Below are 25,469 nucleotides of genomic sequence, written 5' to 3'. Positions count from 1 at the left end.
ACCGACGTAAACACAGGTATCGAGCACTTGAGTTGCAGCTGGATAGTTGTCGCGTTGTTTTTTTATGTGTGTTTTGATCGTAGCAGCAAGTAAGAATGGGCTGGCATTGACGCCGAATAATACTCTTTTGAATCGAAACTCTTGCACGTTGGCATGATCGCTGATGCACCTTGCATTGGTGAATAGAAACCTCACTGCATCTTTCTTTTTCTGCAAGAGAAATCTGTAGAAATGCTTTCTCGACATCTGCAAGAAACACGATTTTGTTGAGACGAAAGTACGTCAACAAATGAAAAATGTTCGAGTTTAGGTAGCACCTGTCCAATGGCAGTCATTTAAGGACAGTTCACCTGGTTTATGAGAGCTTGCATCGAATGCAATTCTCATTTTTGTCGTGATACTTTCTGCTCGAAATACTGCTTGATGTGGCAAGTAGTATACTGGTTTTCCATCAGTGCTCTCCGCGTCTGGTACTTTTTCTATAATCCCTTGATCCAAGTAATTGTCTAGTACTTCACGATACTGAGCAAACAAAGTCGGATCGTACCGCATTCTCTTGAGAAGGCTCTGCAATCGTTTCTCTGCGACACCAAAGTTATCATTTAGCTCTATCCAATCTCTCTTCCATGGTAGGCTAACTTCATATCGTCCGTCTTTGAAACAGAGTGTTTTGTCAAACAACTGTTTGGCCTCGTCGGCTTCCTTGAATTTAAGATCGTCCATTATCCCGATTGACTCCAGTTCCCAGAACTTCGCCAAACCCTTTTCAACCTCATCCCGATAACTCGTTAAATGGCAATGGAGCATAGGCGGAGATAGACTTGGAAGTCTGGGGGGGGGGGGCACGGTCATTATTGCTGGGGGGACATGATGATGATGATGTTAATTCATATATACATTTATACATTAGATCAGTCGACCCTACCATTGGCGCTGGCCCCCCCCCCCCCGTCTCTCTGCCCATACACAGATGCTTGGAGTATGATAGGCTCATTCTTCAATTTTATTTGGTTCTCCAATAACTCGTAAAATATTTCTGCACCCAGCAATGCGTCTATTTTTTGTGGAATATTGAATTTGGAATCCGCGAAACCCAAGTTTCTAGGAAGCTCAACGCAGGTCAAATCCAAATGCTTTGACGGCGTTAAATCTGTTATCTTTGGAACAACTAAAAAAAAGATCAAGTTTTTTACTATAGTCCCCTTCGCGGTTAGCGATTAGCGCTGTTACTTTTTTCTTTACGTTCAGAAGAGAGTCATTCAGTCCTGCAATAGGAATGTTTACAGTGTCTCTGCGAAGTCGTAAAGAGTCTGCCACCTCATTGCTGACAAAACTGACTTGAGAGCCGGCGTCGAGTAAAGCCCGTATTGGAAACTTCCCACCAGCTGGCCTCTGAATGTAAACTATTGCTGTTGACAACAGAACGCATCCCCTTTTCTCGCTCGAATGTAAGCAATTGTAAACACTGGAAGATGCGGCACATGAGTCTGTCGTTTTCTCTTTCTTGGTCTCACAAGCCCCGATTTCTTTTCTTTCGGGGGGGGGGGGGCTCATTTTGTTTTGATTTTTGTGGTTGTGCACCCTCTCTACGGATTAACGAATGATTCTTCTTCCCACACATACGGCATCTGTTATCGCTGCCGCACTCCACTACTCTATGGGATTCCAGACAGTTAAAACAGTTTTTTATTTTTTACTTTGTATATTCTCTCTTCAACAGAAAGGCTATGAAAAGTTCTACACTTATAAATCGGATGATTCTCTCCGCAAATGGGGCAGGAATTTTGCTTTGCATTCGCTTTGGCTATCAGACTTTTGGGATTTGGAAATGCATCGAATTTAGATTTCGCGTAGGAAACTCGCTGAGTATTTTCAAGTACTTGACCCCTTTGCAAAAAGTCAACAAACTCTTCCCATTCGGGAAATTCCGTGTTTTTCAGCGACATCTCGTACTGCTTGCGTTACTCACGGTCTAGCTTAGGCAAAATAGCATTAACAAGCAGTATCTCAGTTAGCTTATTCATCTCAAGGTTTACAACTTTGAACCCTATGAGATGCCTCAGGACAGTATTCACCATTTTTCGAAGCTCTTTAGCTGATTCATGACGTATTTTCTCAAGGTTAAGAATAGCGTTGATGTGTGTGTCAGCAATGAACCTTTTGTTCTCAAATCGCTTCTCTAATTCTCCGAAAAGTGAGTTGAAGGTATCGTCGACCGTTTCGACAAGTTTCGCTTCCCCTCTTAATGAGGCTCGAAGATAGTGAAGTTTATGACCTTCATTCAATGATTCATTGTCTATAATTAAAGATTTTAACTCCGATTTGAATGAGCTCCACTCTTCCGGATTTCCCGAAAAACTCAGCAAAGGAATCTCCGGCAACTTTACGGTTGCAGGTTGAGCGACCTGGTTATCTCCGATTTGATTTTTAGTTTTAAAACTGAAAGTTATAGTATATTATATACTAAGCATTAGAGTGGGCTAAAAATACAAAAGCACTGCGTAAAATACGCTTAAAAAAATAAGGTTCCGCATTACTTATATTGCTCGATGGCCATTTTCAGTGGTGAAATACATGGAGGAATGAATGAGAGCGGATATTGAACGCTCTCCAATGAACCTCCTTGGGTTATAATCCGCTCTGAAATTGAGCTAAATTGAATTTAATTCGCTGGTCCCACGGCACAATTTTTAATGACCGCTCTACCAGTCTTAGACGTGGGCCACGGAAGTACGTGGTCTATATTGGAACGTCAATATGTGTGTGTATAATGATGTGTAAGGACAAATTTGAAGTTAAAATCTCAAGCTCCAGAAGTCTCGTAATTTTTTCGCAAGTAAAATGCCGCCGAATCCTGTCAGCACCTGAAACGAGAAAAAGAAAAAAACTACCAAGACCAATGACGAGCCGCCATTGGATCGGAATCCGCGAGGTTCCTGATTGGCTGTTGACCTGAAAACGATAGATGGGGAAACTAAAGTCCAGAGGTGAAATTATGAAAAAGAGAACTAGAGAGATTTTTCTTTTTTCAAAATTTTTTAGTTTTTTTGGAGATTTTTAGATTTTTAAGAAGGAGCTAAAAAATAAAAATAAGTAAAAATAACATTAAAAAGAGGACAATACAAAAAGAGAAGAGGGGAAGAAAAAAGAATCAGCAGGTCCGTAGCAGACAAGTTGACTGGATTATACGTTGTTCGCAGCCTCTCTGTGTCTAGGGAGAAAGTGCATTTTCTGTAATTAGTATGGAACTGCTTGCAGTTGGTGCATTGGGGTCTATCGAACCCGCGCACATTTGTGCAGTCTCTGGATGCATGTGGCCGGGTGCATTTGACGCACCTTTCGGGCGCCGTGCAGTTCGACGAGTGATGCCCCCAGTTCTGGCACCGAAACAATGGATGTGCCTTCTATCTCCTTTGGGACGAAATTTCTCCATTTTCACCCGTAGCTTGTCCAGAGATTTCAGTTCCAGCAGCTTAACTAATGTCGGGGCTGGTGGTAGTTCCACTGTCCACATGGGCAGTTTCACTCCATCCCTTCTTCGGCGCATCTGCTAAACTCTGATCACACTGTACCCGCATTCCTGTAAAGAAATAAAAACGTCCTCGTTTGAGGAGAAAGGGTGAAGACCCTTCACGACATATGTCTCTGGTTTCTCGGAGTCGATGGAAAATGAATGAAAGTCACTTCCCTTTTCATTGCAGTGCCTGGTCACTGCCCTATGATCGTTTTCGTTGGAGGGAAAGATAAGTACCTTTCCATTCTCTGGATTTTGTCTTCGAATAACTCGGAGCAGACCTCGTCGAGCTCTCGAGATAGTTGTCTTCAATTCCCATTGGCTGTTATAATAGCAGGTGGGATCTTGATCTTTCTGCGTAGAGGTTGTGCCGTGATTGGGCTATCAGCCCTCGGTTGTCACTGTGGCAGGAAGCGATTCGATTGACTCTTGTGGCTCGCTGGGCGGAGTCTGTAGTCAGCTAGATGTTGCCGCGTTGTCGTCAATCATTGTAGAATTTCCCGAAGGCGGGAAGGGAACCGGCGTGAATAGAGGCCTACTATCAGCTTCAGCAGTGACTTCGTTGATTTCCGTCTTTTTCGCTGGCTTGTACTTCTTTCTGACGATCTCGCAGTGGGTATGATGAGCGATGACGGTGAGGAGATAGCTGTTCTCGATTAGCGAAGTTCTAGCACCGACTCTCTCCCGCTCCGTCTTCAACGTCTTGGCGTCCACGAACAGTTGATAAGTTTTCCTAAAAAGAGAAAAAGTTTTGCAGGTCCTCTTTGTTGTTGTGGGCTCAAGGATGGCTGCAACTTGTTCATCTGACAGCCTAAACATGAGCTGCGCTATTGCTTGGACGATGGCAGGAATTTTCTCATCCGGCTTGTTATTTACGACATAGTCGCGGGACAAGCTCCCTAAGTTTTTCCAGTGGTCCTCTTTCTCTGGGATCAGCAACGTGCGGGATCGGTTATCTAGAAAAAGAAATGGCGGAGCACAAAAATATGTGTCCGCACACTACGAGATGCACGCTGATTTTGTCCTTAGGTAAAATATGACTTTTAAGCCGGGTTTTCCTAGAAGTAGAATTTCTGCGTCGCGCGTGAAAATGCTGATTGGTGAAAAACCCGAAAATCAGCGTTTTCACGCTGCACGCACTGTAGAAACTTGCTTCTAAAGTTTGTTCATTCTAACTTGGGTCCGAATGTGAATAAAAGCACGTGTGCGATGCTCAAAATAATTGGTTGAAGAACATTTCACCTTTCTTACAGTACAATAACATCAAGAATATAGTCGTTTGCCTCTCGTTTCATAACTTTCATTTTTTTTTCGTGTTAGTTAGACGTTATCTGGAGGAAGGAAAAAAAAATTTGTTAAGGACAAAGCATTTTGTCCTTAACAAATAGGTCAAAGCATTTTGCCATTGTGGCTTTACGGTGGGTGTCAGAAGGATTACGCCCTTCTCTCTCCACTGCTGCTCTGGTTGTCAACAGAACGTTTCCTCGCTATAGTCGTAAAACAGTACACACTTCAAGACATCTCGCTTTGCCAACATATATGTGCGTGTCTGGTTTCGAAAAGCCAGTTGAAATATCATTTGCAGCTGCGTTTTATTAGGTGCTTATAACTAAACAACAAAAATTTCGTTGTGGTAAACAAGATCTTTTTCCTTCTTACCCCTGCGCTATGAAACTCGTAGAATAGGGTTGGGGGTTACTTATCGTAACGAGTGCATTCGCAAAAACTTCGCAGTGTTGCTCACATAGCAATAGCTCTCTTGAGTAGCAAGCATATTGTTTTTTGTTCACAATATAATTTTTCCATTTTTTTTATCTTCCGTATATATGAATCGATTTTCGAAAATAAATTTTTGACTTTATTTGGCGTTAAATTTTTACGTATCATTTCTGGAGATGATTTTAACCTTTTTTTTAATGCCAACGTAATTTTCTAAATAATAAACATATCAGAATCTGTTCCCGGCACATCGGGCTTAAAACACCAGTAAGGTAAGCCACTGGGAAGTGCAGAAAAGGGAATCATTTTGCAAAATTTCAGGAGCCACAATTCTTCCAAAAGTAAGTATCTTCTTTCTCAGCAGATGTTTTGGAAATTTTTGATTAAAATTTAATTTTTTTCCCCATCAAAGTATTATTGATTGTGAAAGGAGGCTTTCAGTTAGAAGCCCCTATAATATCATTTTTAGTGTTATGGTATGGCATTAACTTATTTCAAACAGGAAAAGAGTGTATGCAGGTGTCACATTCTTTACCCCTGAAAAAAGTCTGGCCTTTCTTTCTGCCATTAAAGATATAACAGGGCTACATCAAACAAGAAAAAAAACATGCTTAGGGCATCAAACAAAAGGGACACCACAAAAGAAATGAGAAATTTTTTCCCATGACAACCTCCCCTCTCGTTGGAGTTACCATCTGGTCGGAAGGTACCAATAGTGCGCACAATCTGTAGTTTCATCCGGTGGTGCTTCCATTACTCATAGTAGCCTGTGGCATGGACATTTTTAGATGACGATTGCCCCGGAGTGAGGCAACTTCGACTGTTTTTCAGAGTGTTAATTGCATACCTTCCTGTGAACTTTCATGATGGTTCCCTAGGAGCATGACCGTATTGTGCCTTTCCGGAACAGACCTCTCCTTGGAGCCCTTCTTGAAAGGGTTTCCTATTAAGCAAAAAAGTGGAAATTTTTTGGAGCCCCCCCCCCCCCATTCGGCAGTGCTGTCTTTACACATGGGCCCACCTGGGAACTGCTCAGGGGCCTAACGAGGAGAGAGGCCTCAGAAAGACGAGAAGTAGTTAAATTTTTCGAGAATTTCTAAGGTGGGGGCCTTAGAAAAATCACTTGACTCAGGGCCTATCATGCTCTTAGGACGTCCCAGGCAGTGCCCCAGTTGCCCCAGCCTAGCTAGGGAGGCTATAGTTCGTTTCAGGTTAACTTTGCAGTGGAGAGAAAGGTAGAGAGTGTACTCCTCCGCCGCAAAATAAAGTTCCCATAAATCGGAGTTTTATGATGATCATTTATACAGAATATTTCAATTTTTTTAATGATTTTGGGAAAAAGAAAGGAAAAATATCGTTTTGAACCGATGTTTCTTCGTTTGAAATTTTTAAATTAGAAAAAAATATTGGTTACTATTATCCAAAAATCTATAGCAACCACAACGACATTTTCACGGTATCCTAGAAATCGTCCATACCTTACCCAGGCCGCGCATCGATACATTGGTTAAGAGGCTTTTATTGCCATAGCAACGAGTGACGAGGTTCCCTCGTAGCTTCCTCTCCACTGCAAAGTTAACATGAAACGGACTATAGAAAACTTCTTCGAAATTTCCTAACACAACCATCTGAGACTCATTCTCTCATATATTCCAGAAGATGGATATACAATGTATGAATTCTAATTTTTTACAATTTTTAGCCTCTCAATATATCGTGTTTGATTACTATCTCAACCATCAACTCATTCCTGAAATAATGAAATGAAAAAATAAGTGTAATAAAACGAGTTCTTCCTGAACAATTTTTTCCCCTTCAAGATTTATGTTCGTAAGTCTAAAAATTTACAAGTTGGGAGACACTGCAAAAATTTTTTTGGAGCGGCCGGAAAATTCCTAAGCCCGGCCCTGACTGTACGACTTCGTCATCAAAGTGGAACTGCTACAGCTTGTGGAAATATACAAAAGTGAATGTGATAACTACGTCGTAGATGAAGTAGCAAAGCATGCAGGTCACGAAGTCCTCCGGTTACCTCACACCATTGGATGCTGAATTCGATAGAATTAATTTGGAGCCAAGTTAAGGGATTTGTTGGTCGAAACAACAAAACTTACAAACTTCCAGAGGTCCGTGAATTATTAGCAACTGCTTTGGATGGTGTGACAGTGGACAATTGGCGAAATGCGATTTCTCATATCATCGAGGGGGAGAAGCTGTGGCAACTGGACGTTAAGGTCGATCTGACAGTTGAAGCTAATCATCAATTGATCACAGAGTTCATCAACATCCAGTGAAAGAGAAATAAAAGGAATTTCACTCCTACCAAGTATCCTTATATGGATTATTATTATATATAATAATCTCCAACTAGTAAAATATTGAAATGCAGTGAAACAAATATATAGACCCGTAATTAAGTAATGAAGAACGGCAACAAAAGGGTAAGTTATTCGTAATATTATTTAATAATGTATTTGATAGAATATTCAGACCAGAAAATCATGTGTGTGAATTAGTTCCAAAACAAAATTTTAAAATTTCGATGGGGGGGGGGAATGAATAGAAAATAAATAAAGGATTTCTTAGTATCTGCCATAAAAACAGAGCCGCCATTAGATGGTGGGCCCCTTGTTTTGAGGGCCTTCCCTATACTTATAGTAATAATAATGTCACACACACATGGATTCTTAATTTTCATCAATGCTGGAAATATTTCATTTATTCTGAATTTTCATGGGGGGGGGGGTTGCTGGAATTATCACTGTGAATTATTTTTCTTATTTTCACAATTCGATTCCGAATTTACATTTATAATGAAAGAAATTGTCTATATATATATATATATATATATATATATATATATATATATATATATATATATATATATATATATATATATATATATATATATATATATATATATATATATATATATATATATATATATAATGTATTTTTTTGTTAATTTCAATTAAATTTTTTTTGTGTGTGTGTGTGTGCGTGGATATTTTGCAGCATTCCTGTATATTTTGTAACAATGTATGAATATTTGAATGCCGATTTCCTTTTCCCACAGAATATATAAAAACAGGGCTAAAAGTATTTTGAAAAACACCGCTCGCTATTTTAATTAGCGTCTTCAACTGTTTTTATTTCAACGAAATTCGGACAACAGTGAAAATTTTATTAGCACTGTAAATTCCCCGAGTTGTCGCCTGGCGTCAATAAAAACGTTTTTGGAAGTCATAAAATGGCTCAAACATGACGTGATAAAATGGTCACTATGTCCATTTTAGAAATGTCAAAAAATGACCATTTGCAAATAGTTTGACTTTCAGAAGATAGATAGCGCTATTCGAAGAGACGGAAGGGGAAAAAATGCATGACAGTGTGACGTAGTTCGGATTCGAACCCAAATGGTTTGAGAATTTCCACCATATATCTCACGCGATGCCTTTACCGACCGCGCTATCGTTGCAGCACCCTTCAAGTGTTATTTTATGAAGGCTTCACACACACATTCAGTATATATTGATTATATTACAATTTCCGTTAAGTAATCTCCTGCTGAGTTTAGCCGATGGCAGTTATTTTTTCGTTTTCTTTTGTTTTTTATCCTTGAAAAATATAATAATTATAAATATAATTATTTGCGTTAATTAGAATTATCGAAAAGAAAAAGATTTTAAAATTCATTTTTCTTAGTTCAATGTACACGTCAAAGAATCCATTGCATCTTTTTCAATTGTTGACAGAATTCACAGATTCTCTGATCTTATTATTTATATAACAATGCACTTATAATTTATATAACGTGTTGATAAATTTATATGAACATATCATTGAAAAGTTTTACATTTTCATTCAAACAAAATTGCAATTAAAAGTATGACTTTAAAAAATGACTTTGAAATGACGTGATGTTTTTTGACTGACGTCAGTCAGAGAAAATGACCAAATTTTCACGTTATGTTTGACGTCAGGCGACTACTTGGGTCGTAATAAAAGAATTTTCCTATTTCACAATCCGAGGAAAAATTGTACGTGTTACACGTAATGAAGGGACGGGTAAAATTATAACCAATAGAGATAAAGGATGCGGAGTGATATCAAAAATTGGTACGGCGGTTTATTTGCATCAGGATCCAAGTTAAAAGGAACAGAGTATAGGAAAATCTATCTTTATGGTCAGAAAGAATATCAACTAGGCTTTATTATACAGGGCTTTCAGCTTCCAAAGCTATTCCCTACATCGTATCACTGAATAAAAAATATTTATTAGTGCAACTCTCTATATATAGTCCCAGTGTAAACTTTTAGAACTGAGCTGAATTACATGTGCATCTGTGTGGTCAACTTTTTGATGTTATGGCGCGACGTATAAACAATCAATGCACGTTTTAATGCAATCTTTTAATAGCTTTTATTTTGCATATTTTAGTTCTTCAATCATATTAGCACGGTGGGTTATTGATGTTCCTTTAACTTTTGCTATTCAATGATGATATCATGTTATTTATAATAGCTAACAAGAGAGCGTTATAAAGACGTGTCATGTTTTATGTAATATACCTATTTACTTCATGCATATTTTGAATTTAATATGATATACGGAAACGATCGTATATCATTGTTTCGATTTGAAAGCTCTTTCACCGATTAATAAATTTATTCAAATTCATGTTTCGGTGTAGTTAGTTATATTTTATGTGTCGAAGAAAAAGAGAAAGTCCTGGAAGTGATGATTAAAGGTATGTTCTGCGCATTATTGGTTTTTTTTTCATTAGTCATATCTCAAGTCCTACCTTATAAAAGCAACTGTCACTATTTGATAAAGCTTTGATATAATTATATTAAATGGGGGGAAATGTAATATTAGATGTATAACTTGATGATTGACCCATAAATGCGACTGAGGATAATACAGCAGAACTTCAGTCAACGAGTGATTTGGTTAACAAGCAAAAATTTTGAATTTTTGATGTGATGAACAACGATTTGCATTATGAGCAAAAAATTTACATTTTGTTTATTTAGTTTCCTTTGATCGCAACTGAGCCAATGGTTTTTCGTTTTCGCCCACACATGTACTGTAGACTTTGTGGGTACTTCTATAGTTTCCAGTCAGTATGCTTCACTTGAAAAATGAATGTACATGCAAATGTGACAGTAATTGCAGTATCAGATGGTAACTAGATGCTTGACTCATAAATGCATATGAGGATAATACAGTGGAACTTCGGTCAACGAGTGATTTGATTTATTAGTGATTCGATTAAAGAGCAAAAATTAACATTTTGTAGTTAGCAGTTAACATTAATGTAGTTAGAACAGCTATAGTGTAATAGCTTTTTAGTGATGTATTGGAGATTTTTCTGTGGCAAGAAAAATGTCCAAAATCATGATGAGAAGTTGCCAAGAGTGAAACGAAGTCGTGCTATTGGATGCCTATCAAAGGAAAAATTTGGCAGCTCATCGCTAAAAAGGGATAATGCTGTTAAAATCAAAATTGACTATAAAAAATGAATGACAAAAAATATTTATTTTTAAATTCTTAGGCTAAATAAGGGATCAAGACTGAAAATATGAAATCATTAGACCAGATACGGGATTGAAAATAATAAAAACCAAGATCACCTTTTAAATAGTCCCTCCTGATATATAAATAAATATTCTCTGGAATATACATAGAAACCCGGACTCAATAAAAACACAATTGTGGGATTAAAACTATAATGACTAGTATAAAAAAATTGTTGAAAATAGAAATATGAAATACCCCAAAGCAGAATGTTTAGCACTGTTTTGCGATGAGCCCTCAGCTGACTGGAAATGTTCTGCCGTAAAAATCCCCCATACATGTAATAGTGTTTTTGTACTTTTTCTTAAATTTCTTCCAAACTTTCTGCAGTGGCGTTAATTGTTGTGTGATGTACGTCGCAGATTTTGGTGCATTCTGCATTGGGGATATAATATTCAACCAGAGAGAATCCAAATGAAATCTGGCGAACAAATTCCTTACAGGAAGGCTGGCATTTTTTTCTCTGGCCCTCTATTGTAGCTGGGTTGCCATTTCATTTCTTTGCAGCACTAGTTTGGATACTTCTTCGATAGTCGTTGGGTTTTTCTATGTTGTCAAGCCAACTATAGGGGGGTGCTACCCTTGTCCCTCCTTTCTTTTTCGCAAGTTATTTGAAATGACCTTCCACTTCTTTGTTCCATTTAAGGTGAGTAGCTGTGGTGAACCCTTTTCTATCGTCGTCAGGTCGGGTTGTACTGTTCCTTATCATGCAGAGATGCCGCTGTACTCTAATTTACCTGGCCTGGGTTCCAGAATTTTCTTCCATCATGCCCAGGTCTTTGATCACCTGCTTATATTTCTTCGTTGAGACGGAGCAGTGGACCATATTCTGGGTAGGAGAAGAAGTTATCTGTGAATCACGTAATTCATTTCTAAAAACATGTTCTATCCAAAGGTTTATTTACTTTCATTGTCTACTAGTAGGAAAAGCTTGTAAAGAAGCTCATTAGCACTGAGAATTGCTAAATATAACTAACATACGGAATTTCGCACATGTAATAAATCTGAAACAGATACACAATTGATCCCGCTTATAACGTTTTTTCCGCTTTAAAAGACATTATTTAATGTGTGGTTAAAAATATCAGGATGTGTTCTCTAAGAACCTCTTTTTGCATAATAGCCTTTATAATTTTAATCCTGTAATCATGTTTTTATTTAACCCAGAGACTGTTTTTGACCAAACCCATAGAGTTTTTTGCCCCCTTCCCGAGATGTATTATTTAAAAAGTCAGGGTTTATACAGTCGATCTTCGATTTGACAAATCTGAAAAAATTTACAATTTTATTCGTTAGATCGAGCAAATCATTAAACTGGAGTCAACTTGATCAGGAGCATAAACACACTCAAAACAGCAAATTTTAAAAACTACTTAAGAGTTGCTGCTAATACTTTTTTCTGACAATTAAAAAGTCAAGATGAAAAAAAAAATTGTTTGATAGAAGTTTATTTGATATGGTCCAACATTTTTATCTAATTCAGTCAAGATTTTCATTTTTTTGCTGATTGAAAAACATTGCTGATGACCCATCATTCTTTATTTATCAAGACATAGCACAAATTTGAAGTAGCTTTATTTTTTTTAATGAAATCTAAAAAATGAAAAAAAATGCGGACAGCACAATATTTTATGGTATTGGCATAAACCGATTGGTTTTGTTGTCTCCTTTATTCAAAAAGGAACATTCCTATTCTTTTTTTGTTTGTTTCGAAAGAAAAGGTGAGTGAGTTGATTCGTAGTGGGTAAAGAGAAATGAGAATTGATAATTTTTTTTTGGATAGTTCAAAAAATATTATCGAGGTTTTTTTATTCGTTAAATAAGAATTTAACCTCTGTTTTTGCAAAAATTTCAAAAATCTTTACATCAAGGAATTCATTGAATCAGAATTCATTAAATCGGGTCTGACTGTATATTTCAGAAAATATTTATTTATGTATTATTCAAAAGAGAGTCCTTGGTTTTTATTATTTTCAATCCTGTATCAGTTCCAGGATGTTATATTTTTAATCTTGATTCCTTATTTAGTCTAAGAATGTTGTTTTGTTTGTTATTGTTTTTGTCGTTTGTTTTTTATCGTAATTTTTTTACATTTTAACAGCTATAGTATTAACCCTTTGTAACTATGTGTTGCCCACTTTTTTCTTTGGTAAGAAAAATTTTCAAAAGCATTATTCCGTTTCACTCTTGGTGGCTTCTCTCCATGCTTTTTGACCTTGTTTTCACAGAAGAAAAAGAAATGCCAACACTTTGTCGAAAAGGAATTTTACTATAGTTGTTCCAAATGTGCTAGTGAACTTGATTAATTCAAAATGTTTCGCTCTATACAAAAGCCTATTATTACTAGCAACCTCTAAAAGGAAGAAAAGTGCCAGCGAAACTGCCAAAAAATGCTTCGAAAGAAAAAAAAAGGATTATACTATAGCTGTTGCAAGATACATATTGTAAAATGATTACTCAGGAAATCATTGGAAAGCACGAGCAAGGAATAAGAGTAGCAGACATATCATAAGATTCTATAAGGAGTCTACATCCACGATTTTCACAACATTTAAAGAGGCAATAAAAGGGTTAAATACAGCAAAAGAAGTTATGAGAGTATCAAAGCAACGACCACATGTGCTGTAGGATATAGAAAAGTTGCTTCTCGTGTGAATGAATGAAAAGCAACCATGATGATACTGTGACTGAGAACATTATCTGCAAAAGAGAAGGTAAAACCTGGTTACCCTGATCTCGTACGCAAACTTCCAGGTATGACAACAGAAAACAAAGGCTTTACGGCGAGCAGGAGATGGTTTAAAATGGTTATTTGGGGTGATACCTCATGAATAGGAGCCACCAGATGTAGAAGAGATTGTGTCCTGAGAAAAAACCATGGGATATGAGGTGAAAATGAGAACAACATTCAAGAACTAGTGGAGTAGCATGGCCAGGAAATGACTACAGACGGATTAATGAATCTTCATTTGTGTACAACAGCAAGAGCTTAGGCAATAGCCACACGAACGTGAAGCAGGAGCAGGAAGTAACACCAGAAAAATGGACAGAAGTGCATTCTATGGGACCGGTCATACACGACATGCATTCCCAAGGTCACCTGCTTATGAATGGAACTGGTTCCATTTTTTTGCTAGTTGTCATGGTCACGTGAAGTTTAACATGCTGCAGTTATTTATCTTTTTCCCTCTCTAATTTTTATTTTTTATTTTGCTATTTAAAAATAAAGTAATTTTCAATTTTATATTTATTTTTCTCTTTTTTTTTCATTCTTTTTTTCTTCATTTCTTCAGCTACCCTGTTGGAAAATTTGCCTGTTTAGGCTTTTGATCTTGTATTTATATTTTTATAAAGCAAGGGTTCTTAACCTATGAATCACAACCCAAACTTGGTTTGCAGGGACTTTTGAGATGGGTCACATAAATCCATATACAGTAGTCTTGATAATCTGAAGTGGTTGGGATTGAGGCCACCTCAGATTATCGAGAAACTCAAATTATCCGAAAAACAATAAAAAATGCTTTAAATCTTAGTTTAACTTTAAAAAACAATACTAGCATACTTTTATTACATTTTTAATTCGTGAATGAAATATAGATGCCATACGATGTGCTTCAAAAAATGAAGAATGTGAAAAGGGTGCAATGGTAAAAGAGTTGGGGATGGGATTTAAAAAATTCTGTGTTAAAAAATTCATAACATTATTACAAAATGCATAGCAGAGGCATCGGAAGTGTTATAGACCTGTGGATTCTGGACTTGATTTTTAATTTTTATATAGGAGATTTTGGTTTCTGAATTAGTTTTGAGGCTGCTTAGACTGGTGCTATGAATTACTAAGGGTGAGTACTTTGGCGCCAATGATGCACAAGAATACTGAAAAGTATGTATACAAAAATAAAAGCCCACGAATAAAAATTCAGAATTCATGAGAATTTGAAATTAATGAAAGAAATACATAATTCCAGAATAAGTAAAAGCATTTTCTTATTGAAGATAATAAAATAATTAATTAAAATTTCAGAATTAATGAAAATATTGCTAGAATCAGTAAAAATATTGTAAGAATTAATTAAAATGTCAGAATTAGTGAAAATATTGTGAGAATCAATGAAAGAAATAATTGAAAAAGTTGTATATTAATATAAATGATCCTAGAATTAGCAGAAATTCAGAATTTATGAAAAGAAAACCAAAAAAATAATTCCAATTGTGAGAGTTTCTAAATTCCAAATAGACCCACGGGTCGCGAAGTTTATCCTGTTGTTTAAAAATATTCTGAGTTTTTATGATAGCGCAGCCAATAGAAGCTGACATTGTGATGTCACAAATCTTGCTTTCGCATACAAATAAACTCTTGTGTGGCAAGGTAGCTATCTATTAGTTTTGATCACTTTAAATAATATAAATTTCTCAAATTATATATTCTTGACTTAGCCGGGTGTTATAAAACAGGTTCTGCAAATCAGAATAGATAGTCACTACAGTGGAACTTCAGTTTATGAACATATTTCATTCCTTAAAGCATGCTTGTAATCTCAAATACTCATATGTAGAATGAAACTTATCTGTAGGATATGATAGGAATTCAAAGAATTTGTTCCACAGCTGTCTTTTATCATGCCAGTCCATATTCTTTTCAAAGATATAGTGTAAGTTGATTTAATTTAAACTATTCTATTTTCACTCGTTTTATATTGTACCCTGAGTATTTACAGAATAATACAAGAGAGTAAGGGGTTTCAGTTTGGCTTTTTTATTCCCGCTTATATTAACACAACAGTGAGACAGTCTTTCACAGGCTTGTGCTACGAATGTCACTCCTGTAGTTGGTGACATCTGAATGAATGAATGAATGGGTTCAAATCAAGCAAAGGCTCGTAAAATATGGCCTCTGTATGAAAATTTTACAGTGTGACAGATATCACCACAGTATGGTTGGCTGAAGGTGGTTTTCTGTGGTTCTAAACTTCGAGGCGCGAATGCGAGCTGATCTCCCGTTAAAAGTCTCGCCACAGAGAGCCACAGCACAAATCTTCAATCATTATACTTCTTTCATAGTTCGAAAAGTAGATGGCAATACTATAACAAGCATTACACCAAAACAAACTTCATGTTAGGTTTGCAACACGATCACGTACATTGAAGCATGTACCAATTCGTTAGAGGCTCATGGACGAAGTGCATGTGTGACAGATAAGAATGTGATTCAACCCCAGGTCTAGCGCATCTTATCACATAACAAAGTGGGATCAAGAAATAAAACACACTCCCTTCCCTTCTTGTTACCCATAGATCTCCCTTTTATATGAAAAGCTCTGAGTTTCTTCTTTATAAATCTTGAGACAGTTGTAAATAATTTATTTTTCCTATGTGGAATGTAAGGGAGATGAGCAGCATCAATGATGGATCCGACTGATCTAATGTATATGCATATACATGTGAATTGACATCATTATCGTGCCCAGTCTTCCAAGTCTATCTCTGCCTATGGTAGAATGTGTAACACATATCAGAATTGTACTACTGAAGGACCATGGTAAATTTTTGAAGATTTTTCCTTCATATGTTTTTATAAAAAGCAGCTACATGGCATCATGTTCAGGAAAAAAAGAATGTAGTGGTCTTTCTCTCTGTAACACATAAATGGCCAAACTTTCAATGAATTCAGAAGAGAAATATATGAAATATATTTAATCCTTTCCTTTTCTATGTTGAGTCTTGTCAGATATTACGATTTTCCTGTTCTACCCCAGTGTCGGATGGCATCTAACTTTTTTTTCTGCAGGTTTGTTTGTCTTAAAAAATAATATAAACTAAAATGAATGAAAGAAAACTTCAATAATTTTATTAAACCAAAAAATGAAATTATATCAGGTGAGATATTTATGTATTTCTCTGTAAAACTTGAGATAATTACTACTTGTAATCAACCTACTCCTTTACCACCAAAAATAAAGTTTAAGTATGTAGATGGTAGATACAACATGACGGGAATTTACTTCATTTTTTGCATGTATGAGTTTTTTTTTTATTCTGAATACGTCTTTTAAATCATGGTGATACTGGATGAATTTGCAAAAAATTGCGTAATAGCTTGAGAGGATTGTAACACAAACAGAAGCTAATGGTGTCTCCTGATAGGCCTAAACATTTTTAAAAGGAATCCAATGATGCCACTCTGGTTTTAATACCTCTTCCAGTCTCAGCACCAGGCATATGGCCTGCTTTTATAATGAAATTTTTTTACACTATATCTCAAGAGGTTCGCAACACAAACAGAAGTTAATAGTATCTGATAGGCATTTTTAAGACAAATCCAATGACATCACTTTGGTTTTAATAACCCTTCTGGTCTTCGCACTAGATCTGCAACTTGTGTGCATAACGAAATATTGTTTTACCCTATATCTCAAGAAGTTTGCAATAGAAATAAAAGACAATGGTATCATCTGTTAGATATTCCAAAAAAAAAATTTTTTATACCAATTTCATTGTCAGTACCCCTGCAATTCGAGATCCAAAGAACGTATTCACATCAAAACTTGGGGTCGTGTCTATGACACAGCCTACTGAATTTCTTTTACTAATATGGCTCTATATTATATATCTAACGTATATAGAGAGGTTTTTATTATATATATTTATATTTTATTCTATATATTTATAGTTTTATTTTTTTCTTTACTAATATGGGTTGAAACGGGTTAAATGGTTTAAAACTGTTTCCCAAAGTGGGCAATGAAAAGGTCTAGGGGCGATAGAAGATACAGATTTAACATAGAATCCTATGGGTTCACTTGAGTTGGGGGGGTGATTAGAGAAAAAAAATTTCTGATGAAGGGTCAATAGATCAAAAAGTTTGGGAAACTGGTTTAAAATATTAATTGTCAAATGAGTGAAACACAACATTTACTTTTTTGAAAATACGATAAATATAATATAATTCTTCTGCTCTATGTAAATTTTAGAATTTCAATGTTTATTAAATTAATAAGCATTTATGAAGTTTCAATTGTTATCAAAATCTTGCCTATATTTTGTAATATTTCTTATCCTTGTATTTATCTCTTTTGCTTCATGACTTTTCACAGGCTCAATGGCTGCTTTAGAAAGTACAGGAGAATTATCTAGGTTACTTGACAAGTGGACAAATGAAAGGCCATCAGGAGAAACATTGTTGGATCTACTAAAAAGGTATTATTTTAATAAAAATATTAATTTCATATTCAATAACATTACACAAAAAATGTTTTATTTCCTTAATTCTTTACCTACTCAAATAGTTAGAGATGTGCACAAGCAAAAAAATTTCTCGGTTTATCTCAGCAACAGATTAGAATTTATATATTTTTCTTATGTAGAAAATGGGGTCTGCTCACACTGGGCATAATCAAATCGATCTTGTGTAGCCTTACATTAGAACATTCATTGTAGTTATGGTCACAGAATTATGGAAATCGCGTGCAGATTCCAAATTCATTGATTTTATAGAATGAGGAAAGAGACCAGGGTCATCTTAAAAGCATCAAAGGGCTTGGGTTGATTGATTTTTCTGAAATCCCCTGCCTTAGAACCTGCCTATCAATTTACATACTATGCTGTCAAAAATTGCATACAGATCTTGTTTTCTTGAGGCCCCTCTGCACTCGAGGCCCCCTCGTGCCATTCCTAGGTGGGGCCCATGTGTTAAGATGACACTGAAAGAGACTTACCTGAAATTAATCAGGTTTATTATTTTTGCCGAAATGAGGGAGTGATAGATAGGTTTTGATGAGCGACTGCTAATAATTTTTGAGGTAAGTCAAATTGGTAAATATTCATTATTGGAAAGGAGTGGTAGTTCTGTAAGAGGAAAAAGCTTGATTTCGATAAGAGCTGACTGATTTTACTGCACCGAGAGAAAACATATAACTATCTTGGAGGGCTATCAGGGTTTTCCTATGTACATACAGATCAGTGTGTGAATGACCTATATTTACATTACATGTATTCCAGTCAAAAGGGATATATGGAGGAGGATTGCATCAGGGAACATATCTATAGAAAATACAAGTTGAAATTTAATGCCGGGTCACCTCCACATACAACCTAGACCGAGGAAGATATGATGAAATAATTCAGTCTTGCTACGAATGTGGCATTTGACTAGCACGTCAAGTTGCCAGTGACACCATCACGTAGGATATTTTGTCGCCAATGTGCCATGTGAGGAGCACCTCACCCTCAATATTTCCTCACAGCAATATTGGATCACTTGGATACGGAGTCTCCTATCAGTCGCCAGACTTCAGTATTCCCGTGGGAGGAGGCCCATAGATGGCACTCAAACTCAAACATTGCATAGATTTACTAGAGTCAGGAAAAAAAGGAAATACGGTGCAAGAGCAAACTTTTCATAATAGGGAAATGATAAAAGAAAAACTACAAAATTAGTTTATAAACGATTTATAGGTCATTTTAAGAATTTAACCTCAAGAAAGCAAGGATATCACTGATTCAAATCATCACTAAATAATTCAGCTGCCCACTAAAGCAGGGGTCTGTATTTGTGAAAATTTTCTTTTTGTGAAAAGGATCATTAATTTTGTGAAAAATAAGAAATTTGGTTGGAAGTGGAATAACCTAGTTATATATAATCTATCACAAAAAACAGATGAAATGCCAAATTTATGGTTTCATTTATTTTTATTTTGTAAAGGGTCAGTTTTTCAGATCCAGAATTTTATGAAGGGTCTGGAAATCGGACCTAAATTTCGGCTGGACAGACCTCTGTAAAGTCATCATTCAAGAGCGGTGGAAGCAGTTTACTACAGATTAAAATATAGACATTGCAGAGATATGGGAGGCGATGCTCTCCAGAGTCAATGACATATCCGACTGATCTAATATACAGGGTGCATAGCTAACAGCATGCACCACATTTTACTGGTGAATTGTTGATCCTAGATTCATACTACCAATAAGAAAAAGTATTCAAATAACATGTAGAACTCAGATATGCCATTCGTGTTGCGAGGGGTTATATGGTTATTAAAATATAAAAATTAACTTTTTATATGGACACTGTGCTCACAAATCCAATTAGAGAAAGCTGTAACCTGTCTCTCCTGATGCCAACAAAAAATACTGCATGTTTCTAAGTGCAATATTCACTGCGATATTTGAATTAAAAAAATGGAGAAAAGTTGGGGAAAACAGCATAAATGGAAGTAAAAACCATTTTCTGTTATATTTTTTTGCTGTCAGTTTTGCTGGTTTTTTTTTTTCAACTTTTCTCAATTTCTCAAATTCAAATATCTCAGTGAATAGTGCAACTAACAAGGAAAGGGTCCAAAGATGTCATCCTCAAAAGGTTTTGAAAAAATTACCTCTAATTCTACTCATTTGAATATGCACAAAAATATTAAAATATCCGGTGGAACAATTATGGGTCACTCAAAAAAATTGCAAAGAGGCCAAGAATAAAATTAAAAATCCAGCAACCCTAAAGTCTTAGAGCGACGTCATTCAAACAATCCAAGATTACATACAGCACAGACAGAGAAAGAGAGGGAAAAAGAGAAACAAAACTAAAGTTTCCAGAAAAAAAAGCTGGAGAAAAGTTTTTTATACATATCGCCAAGAAGCACGAGAGATGAGTAGCCAAATGTTGCCGTTTTTAATAATTTTTTGTAGCTTTAATAATTGCATTCCACCGCTAATTTTTTGTTTTTATGTATTTCTGGGTGAGACGAATATACTTATATTTTTTCATAATTTTTTTCAGAATGACACCTTTGGACCCTTTCCTTGTAAGAAATGTGTAACTTTTTTTGTTGGTATCAGGAGAGACAGTGCAACAGCTTTTAAATTATATTTTTGAGCACAGGGTGTGTTCATATAAAAAGTTAATTTTTTTATTTTAACAACTATATAACCCTTGCAACATGAATGGCATATCTGAGTTGTACATATTATTGGATACTTTTTCTAATTGCAAGTATGCCTCTAAAATCAACTGTTCGCTGATAAAATGCTATGCCTGCTGTTAGCTATGCACCCTGTGTATGAATTGGCATCACCATCATCATGCGCCCCCACCAGCTTTCATTATCTTGTGCCCCTCCCCAGCCTTTCATGTCTATCTCTGCCTACGAACAGACTTTTTTTTTGACAATCAGTTTCAACTATTTTATATGTGAATCAGCCTTTTTTTTTGCGTAGAGTAAAAATAATTATTAATAAGTACATAGGGTTATTCAAAATTCACCGTACAAACTGTTAGGGGAGGTAGAAAACACAAACAAAACAGAATCACATAGGAATATATGACCGGAGACCCCAACCTGATCAGCTGAAGGATAAACAAAGATACAGAAATGAAAAGCCAATAATGGGTGAAAAACTCTTTATTTAGTGATACGTTACACAAGGACACTTCTTGTGGGAGACTCTGAAAGTCATGGTCTGTGAGATGCCCGTTAACTCTGACACTGACCTTGTTGCAAGAATCTCAGTCGCAGCTGCAAACTCTGCAAAATGCTGATTATTTTTGAAAGGGTTCGACAATCAATGCATCCCCATTGTGAAGTGTTCATAACTGCGGATGGTAAGAACTTTGAGCACTTTTTGTGAAACTTAACGTGTACACGTACTGACCTCGTGTAAAGTATCACTAAATAAAGAGTTTTTCCACCCAGTATCGGCTTGTTATTTCTGCATCTTCATTATTTTATCTTCCAGCTGATCAGGTAGGGGTTTCCTGTCATACATTCCTTTAAGATTCTATTTTGTTTTTGTGTTTTCTACCTCCTCTAAAAGTTTGTATGTTGAGTTTTGAATCACCCTGTATATAATAAATAAGTTAGTGAATAATGAACTAATTCTTGGGAATGAAAATTTTGGAATCGTGATATTTTTAAAATGTTTGATCATAAATTTTTTTACTTAATATGAATTTTATAAAAATATCAGATAAACTGTAAATTTCTCTTTCCATTTTTTCATTTCATATGCTGTTGATGGAAAAAGTTTCTCGTTCATGCAGCTTTAAGATTGTGACAAATATTTCATTAATGATAATCTTTGTTTTTTTTTAGCATTGCAGCAGTTTTAGAAGAAGCTACTGAAACTTACTACAAACAAGACCCTGATCCTTTCGATGAGAGGCATCCATGTATGTTTGAAATATTATGAATGATTTCAATTTTTTTACATTTATTTTTTGATTTCAGTATCTAAGTTTTTACTTACTTTCTCTCTCTATATACGGGGTGATTATAAAAAAACTATCCCAACATATGGGCCCCTAACTATCATACCATTCACAGAAACTGAATGAAATTTTGGCATAAGGTATTTTGAGGTATGCGCTCAAGAATGATATGGAAAACAACAGTGTCACTCTAACAGTTACGGTTACAGTGAGAAAATTTCAAAAATATCAAATGGCAACACCAAGTTTTTTGTATTGGAATGCGATCTCCATACTGAAAAACACTAAATAGCATTAGAATGGCACCTGTAGCACGAAAATCCCCGGAGCTAGGCAAGGAAAAAGTAAAAAAGACTTTGCCGTGCACCAGAGCATTACTGTTCGTTTCTTCGGCTGAGATCCCAGCCTGATTAGTCCTCCACAAGGTCATGTGGAAAATTTGTGAAACACAATAAAATGCTTTATTTTATGCTGCTTCTCTGTCCTTATTGGTTTTCCTCACTTTTAGCCTATCTACCGCCGGTGATTTTCATGCTACAGTTGCCGTTCGAACGCCATTTAGGGTTTTTCACAATGGAGATCACATTCCAATACAAAAAACTTGGTGTTGCCATTTGATATTTTCCAAATTTTCTCACTGTAACCATAACTGTTAGAGTGACACTGTTGTTTTCCATATCATTCTTGAGCGCATACATCAAAATACCTTATGCCAAAATTTCATTCAGTTTCTGTGAATGGTATGATAGTTAGGGGCCCATATGTCGGGATAGTTTTTTTATAATCACCCTGTATATGTATGTCACGTTCACCCATTTTGATAATTGAATTGCAGTAGGTTAAATCAAAAGAAAAGCGGTAGCAGGAGCAGCAAGCGAATGGTGCCTTTATTCCATGGTGACTGTAGGAAAAGTGAATACATAACATACATATCTCGATAAAGAATAGATGTGAAAATTTAGGTGTATTAAAGGCAGGTGGATTAATTAATTGTGATTGGCTAAAAAGGGCAGCTGCAAATTGGAGAAGTATGCATCAGAGAGGAGTAGAATGTGGGGGTGGGGTCGTCTATCACCTGCTCCTAGACAGATAACCAAGAACAAAGGACAATTTGAAATGTGAAATATTAAATTTAAGAATATTTTATCACATATCCCCCTCTCAAGATCAGTGTTTTGGGGTGGGAGGGGCGGCATATCCAAACACAGAGCTTGAGAGTATGGAAGTAGGAAACATATTAACCTTGAGAATTAAGTTTAAAATTCGAGTTTGATCAGCCAATCAGTAAGTAATACTAATAGTATATTCACATGGTGTGTGCAAATTGCAATATTATTCTACTAAAGACAATATATGTGGGCTCTTCACAGAGAAAAACACACAGCCTCCATTTTCTAAACATTTATTACGCGCACAAAACATACAAGACGATCACACACAGATATGACAAAAAAAACGTGGCCTTTCCCGCCGACTTCTCCCGGCAAACTCACTGTTGCCAAAACTAATCTTTACAATACTACTTATTCACTTGCATGCTGCAGCACCATCTACCGACAACAAAAATTACTTTAAAAAAAAATCCTACAGCTTGGCCATCCTGCGGCTCACTGATCTCAGTGACATTTTACATGAACACAATATTCGTATAAACATGAAAAATTCAAAACACAGTATTCATATACATTTCTAATAATTTCATGAGATCAGTTGCGGTAGTAGTGGTGATAGGATCTGAATGATCTCCAACTTTCCTGACCTCATATCTGTCCTTAGCATTCACTTTTGTCACTTCATATGGACCAAACAATTTTGGTTTCAACTGCAGTCCGGGGCCGAACTGAGTCCTTTGTATAGCCACCAGGTCACCAACTTGGTACTTGGGTGCCTTTTTTCTCTTTTTGTTGTAAGTACGCCTATTTCAGACTGAATCTTGTGGATATTCTTCTTCGCCTCTTCTCTAATGACATTTCTTTGATCGTGGAATTCATCTACAGCCTCTTCCACCAGGAGATCTCTTAGTACAATGTCTTCTTTATTTCTCATTTTCACACCAGTTAAAAGTTCAAATGGCGTGTATTTCGTACTTTGACTAGCCGTGCTGTTCAAGACCCTCTGCAACTTATCAACAAGCTTGATCCACTTTGTTGCATCATCGAGAGTCAACTTGGTTAGGACTGGTATTAGAGTGCGGTGGATTCTTTCTACCTGTCCGTTCCCACGAGGAACACCTGTGGCAATCTGCAAATGCATGATGCCCTCTTCAGCACAATAATCACTGAAAACTTTCGAAGTGAATGCTGAGCCTCTGTCAGTTATAATCCGGTACGGACTCCCAAAAGTCTTCTGCTGAAGCTTCAACTTCTCTAAGGCGTCCTCTGCTGACGTAGACTTAACCGGATACAACCAGGTGAATTTCGTGAACGCATCTACAACAGTTAGTATATGCTGGTAATTCTTATTCGTTGAAGGTAAGGGACCTATGAAATCAACGTGATAAGTTCCTAGTGGTACATCTGCTTTTGGGATTGAGTTCAAAAACCCTTCCCTTTTGCCGCATTTTTTGTTTGCCAATATGCATGGAACACAACTGAGAATAACTCTTTCTGTCAGCTTGCTCAAGTTAGGAATATGGAACTCTTGCTTGATAACCTCTTCCATCTTAGATGTGTAAAAGTGACCTTTTTCATGAGCTAATTTTATCAGCTCCATCTGCATGTCTTTTGGAACCACAATGAGTTCACGACCATTCATAAACTTGTAGAGAATGTCGTTCCTTACAAAGTATTCCTCAGATTCACTGTCAGTAAGCAGTGTTCTAAGGGCACAAATCTGTTCATCATCTAATTGGGCATTCTTCAGTTTCGCCATCAAGGTGTCGTTCCCAACTATCATGACTGGGTGTCTACTTAAGGCGTCGACATGCTGCATCCTCTGACCGGATCTATGAGTGATTTCATAGTCAAATTCTTCCAGAAGAAAAGCTCATCTAGCGATTCTTGTAACAAGATCTTTCTTGTCCATGGTCTTCTGAAATGCTGAACAGTCTGTGACAATTTTGAATCTAGTACCCAACAGATATACCCGGAACTTTTTCAATGCTTCGATAATTGCTAGTACTTCTAACTCATAGCTACTGTACTTCTCCTCAGCGGGACTTGTTTTTTTCGACATGTAGTAAACTGGATGTAAGCTTCCATCATCAGCTTCTTGTAGTAATACTGCACCGTAACCATGTTTGCTGGCATCTGTATGCAACTCTATTCTCCGTCCTTGTTGAAAAATACTTAGCACTGGACTTTCGGTTAGTAATGTTTTGAGCTTCTTGAATGTTTCTTCTTGTTCGGGACCAAAATCAAGTGTATGGTATTTTCTCAACAAATCACTTAGTGGTTTGGCGATCTTGGCATATCCTGGGATAAACTTTCTGAAATATCCTGCTAGTCCTAAAAAACTCT

At 36.3% G+C, this 25,469-nt stretch overlaps 2 protein-coding genes across 3 annotated transcripts in view; one reads left to right on the top strand and one right to left on the bottom strand.

Annotated features, from left to right (window-relative positions):
• Positions 1-306: 306 nt before the first annotated feature.
• On the bottom strand, positions 307-723 carry LOC149080142 (uncharacterized). The gene has a single exon (XM_089238611.1). It carries the CDS (start codon positions 721-723, stop codon positions 307-309), a length of 417 nt encoding a protein of 138 aa, XP_089094737.1.
• Positions 724-9,550: 8,827 nt separating this feature from the next.
• Positions 9,551-25,469, top strand: part of mahj (LisH and WD40 domain-containing protein mahjong) — a 196,168-nt gene continuing 180,249 nt past the window's right edge. The window contains exons 1-3 of one of the 2 annotated variants that reach the window (XM_089239163.1): positions 9,551-9,695; positions 17,909-18,011; positions 21,896-21,972. In XM_089239163.1, coding sequence (XP_089095289.1) covers positions 17,914-18,011; positions 21,896-21,972 — 175 coding nt within the window. In that variant the 5' untranslated portion in view covers positions 9,551-9,695; positions 17,909-17,913. Of the gene's footprint in view, positions 9,985-17,908; positions 18,012-21,895; positions 21,973-25,469 lie in introns of both variants that reach the window. The other variant, XM_089239162.1, reaches the window with a different exon arrangement.

This window comes from Pholcus phalangioides, unplaced genomic scaffold, assembly GCF_987345545.1.
Source record: "Pholcus phalangioides strain wild (caught in Gottingen) unplaced genomic scaffold, Ppha-v1.0 ptg000011l_1, whole genome shotgun sequence".
In the NCBI taxonomy this organism is placed as follows: domain Eukaryota; kingdom Metazoa; phylum Arthropoda; class Arachnida; order Araneae; family Pholcidae; genus Pholcus; species Pholcus phalangioides.
This window is presented reverse-complemented; position numbering and strand designations above follow the sequence as displayed.

Excerpts from the sequence above, each read along its gene's own strand:
- LOC149080142 (XM_089238611.1), bottom strand. The coding sequence starts at position 723 with ATGGACGATCTTAAATTCAAGGAAGCCGACGAGGCCAAACAGTTGTTT.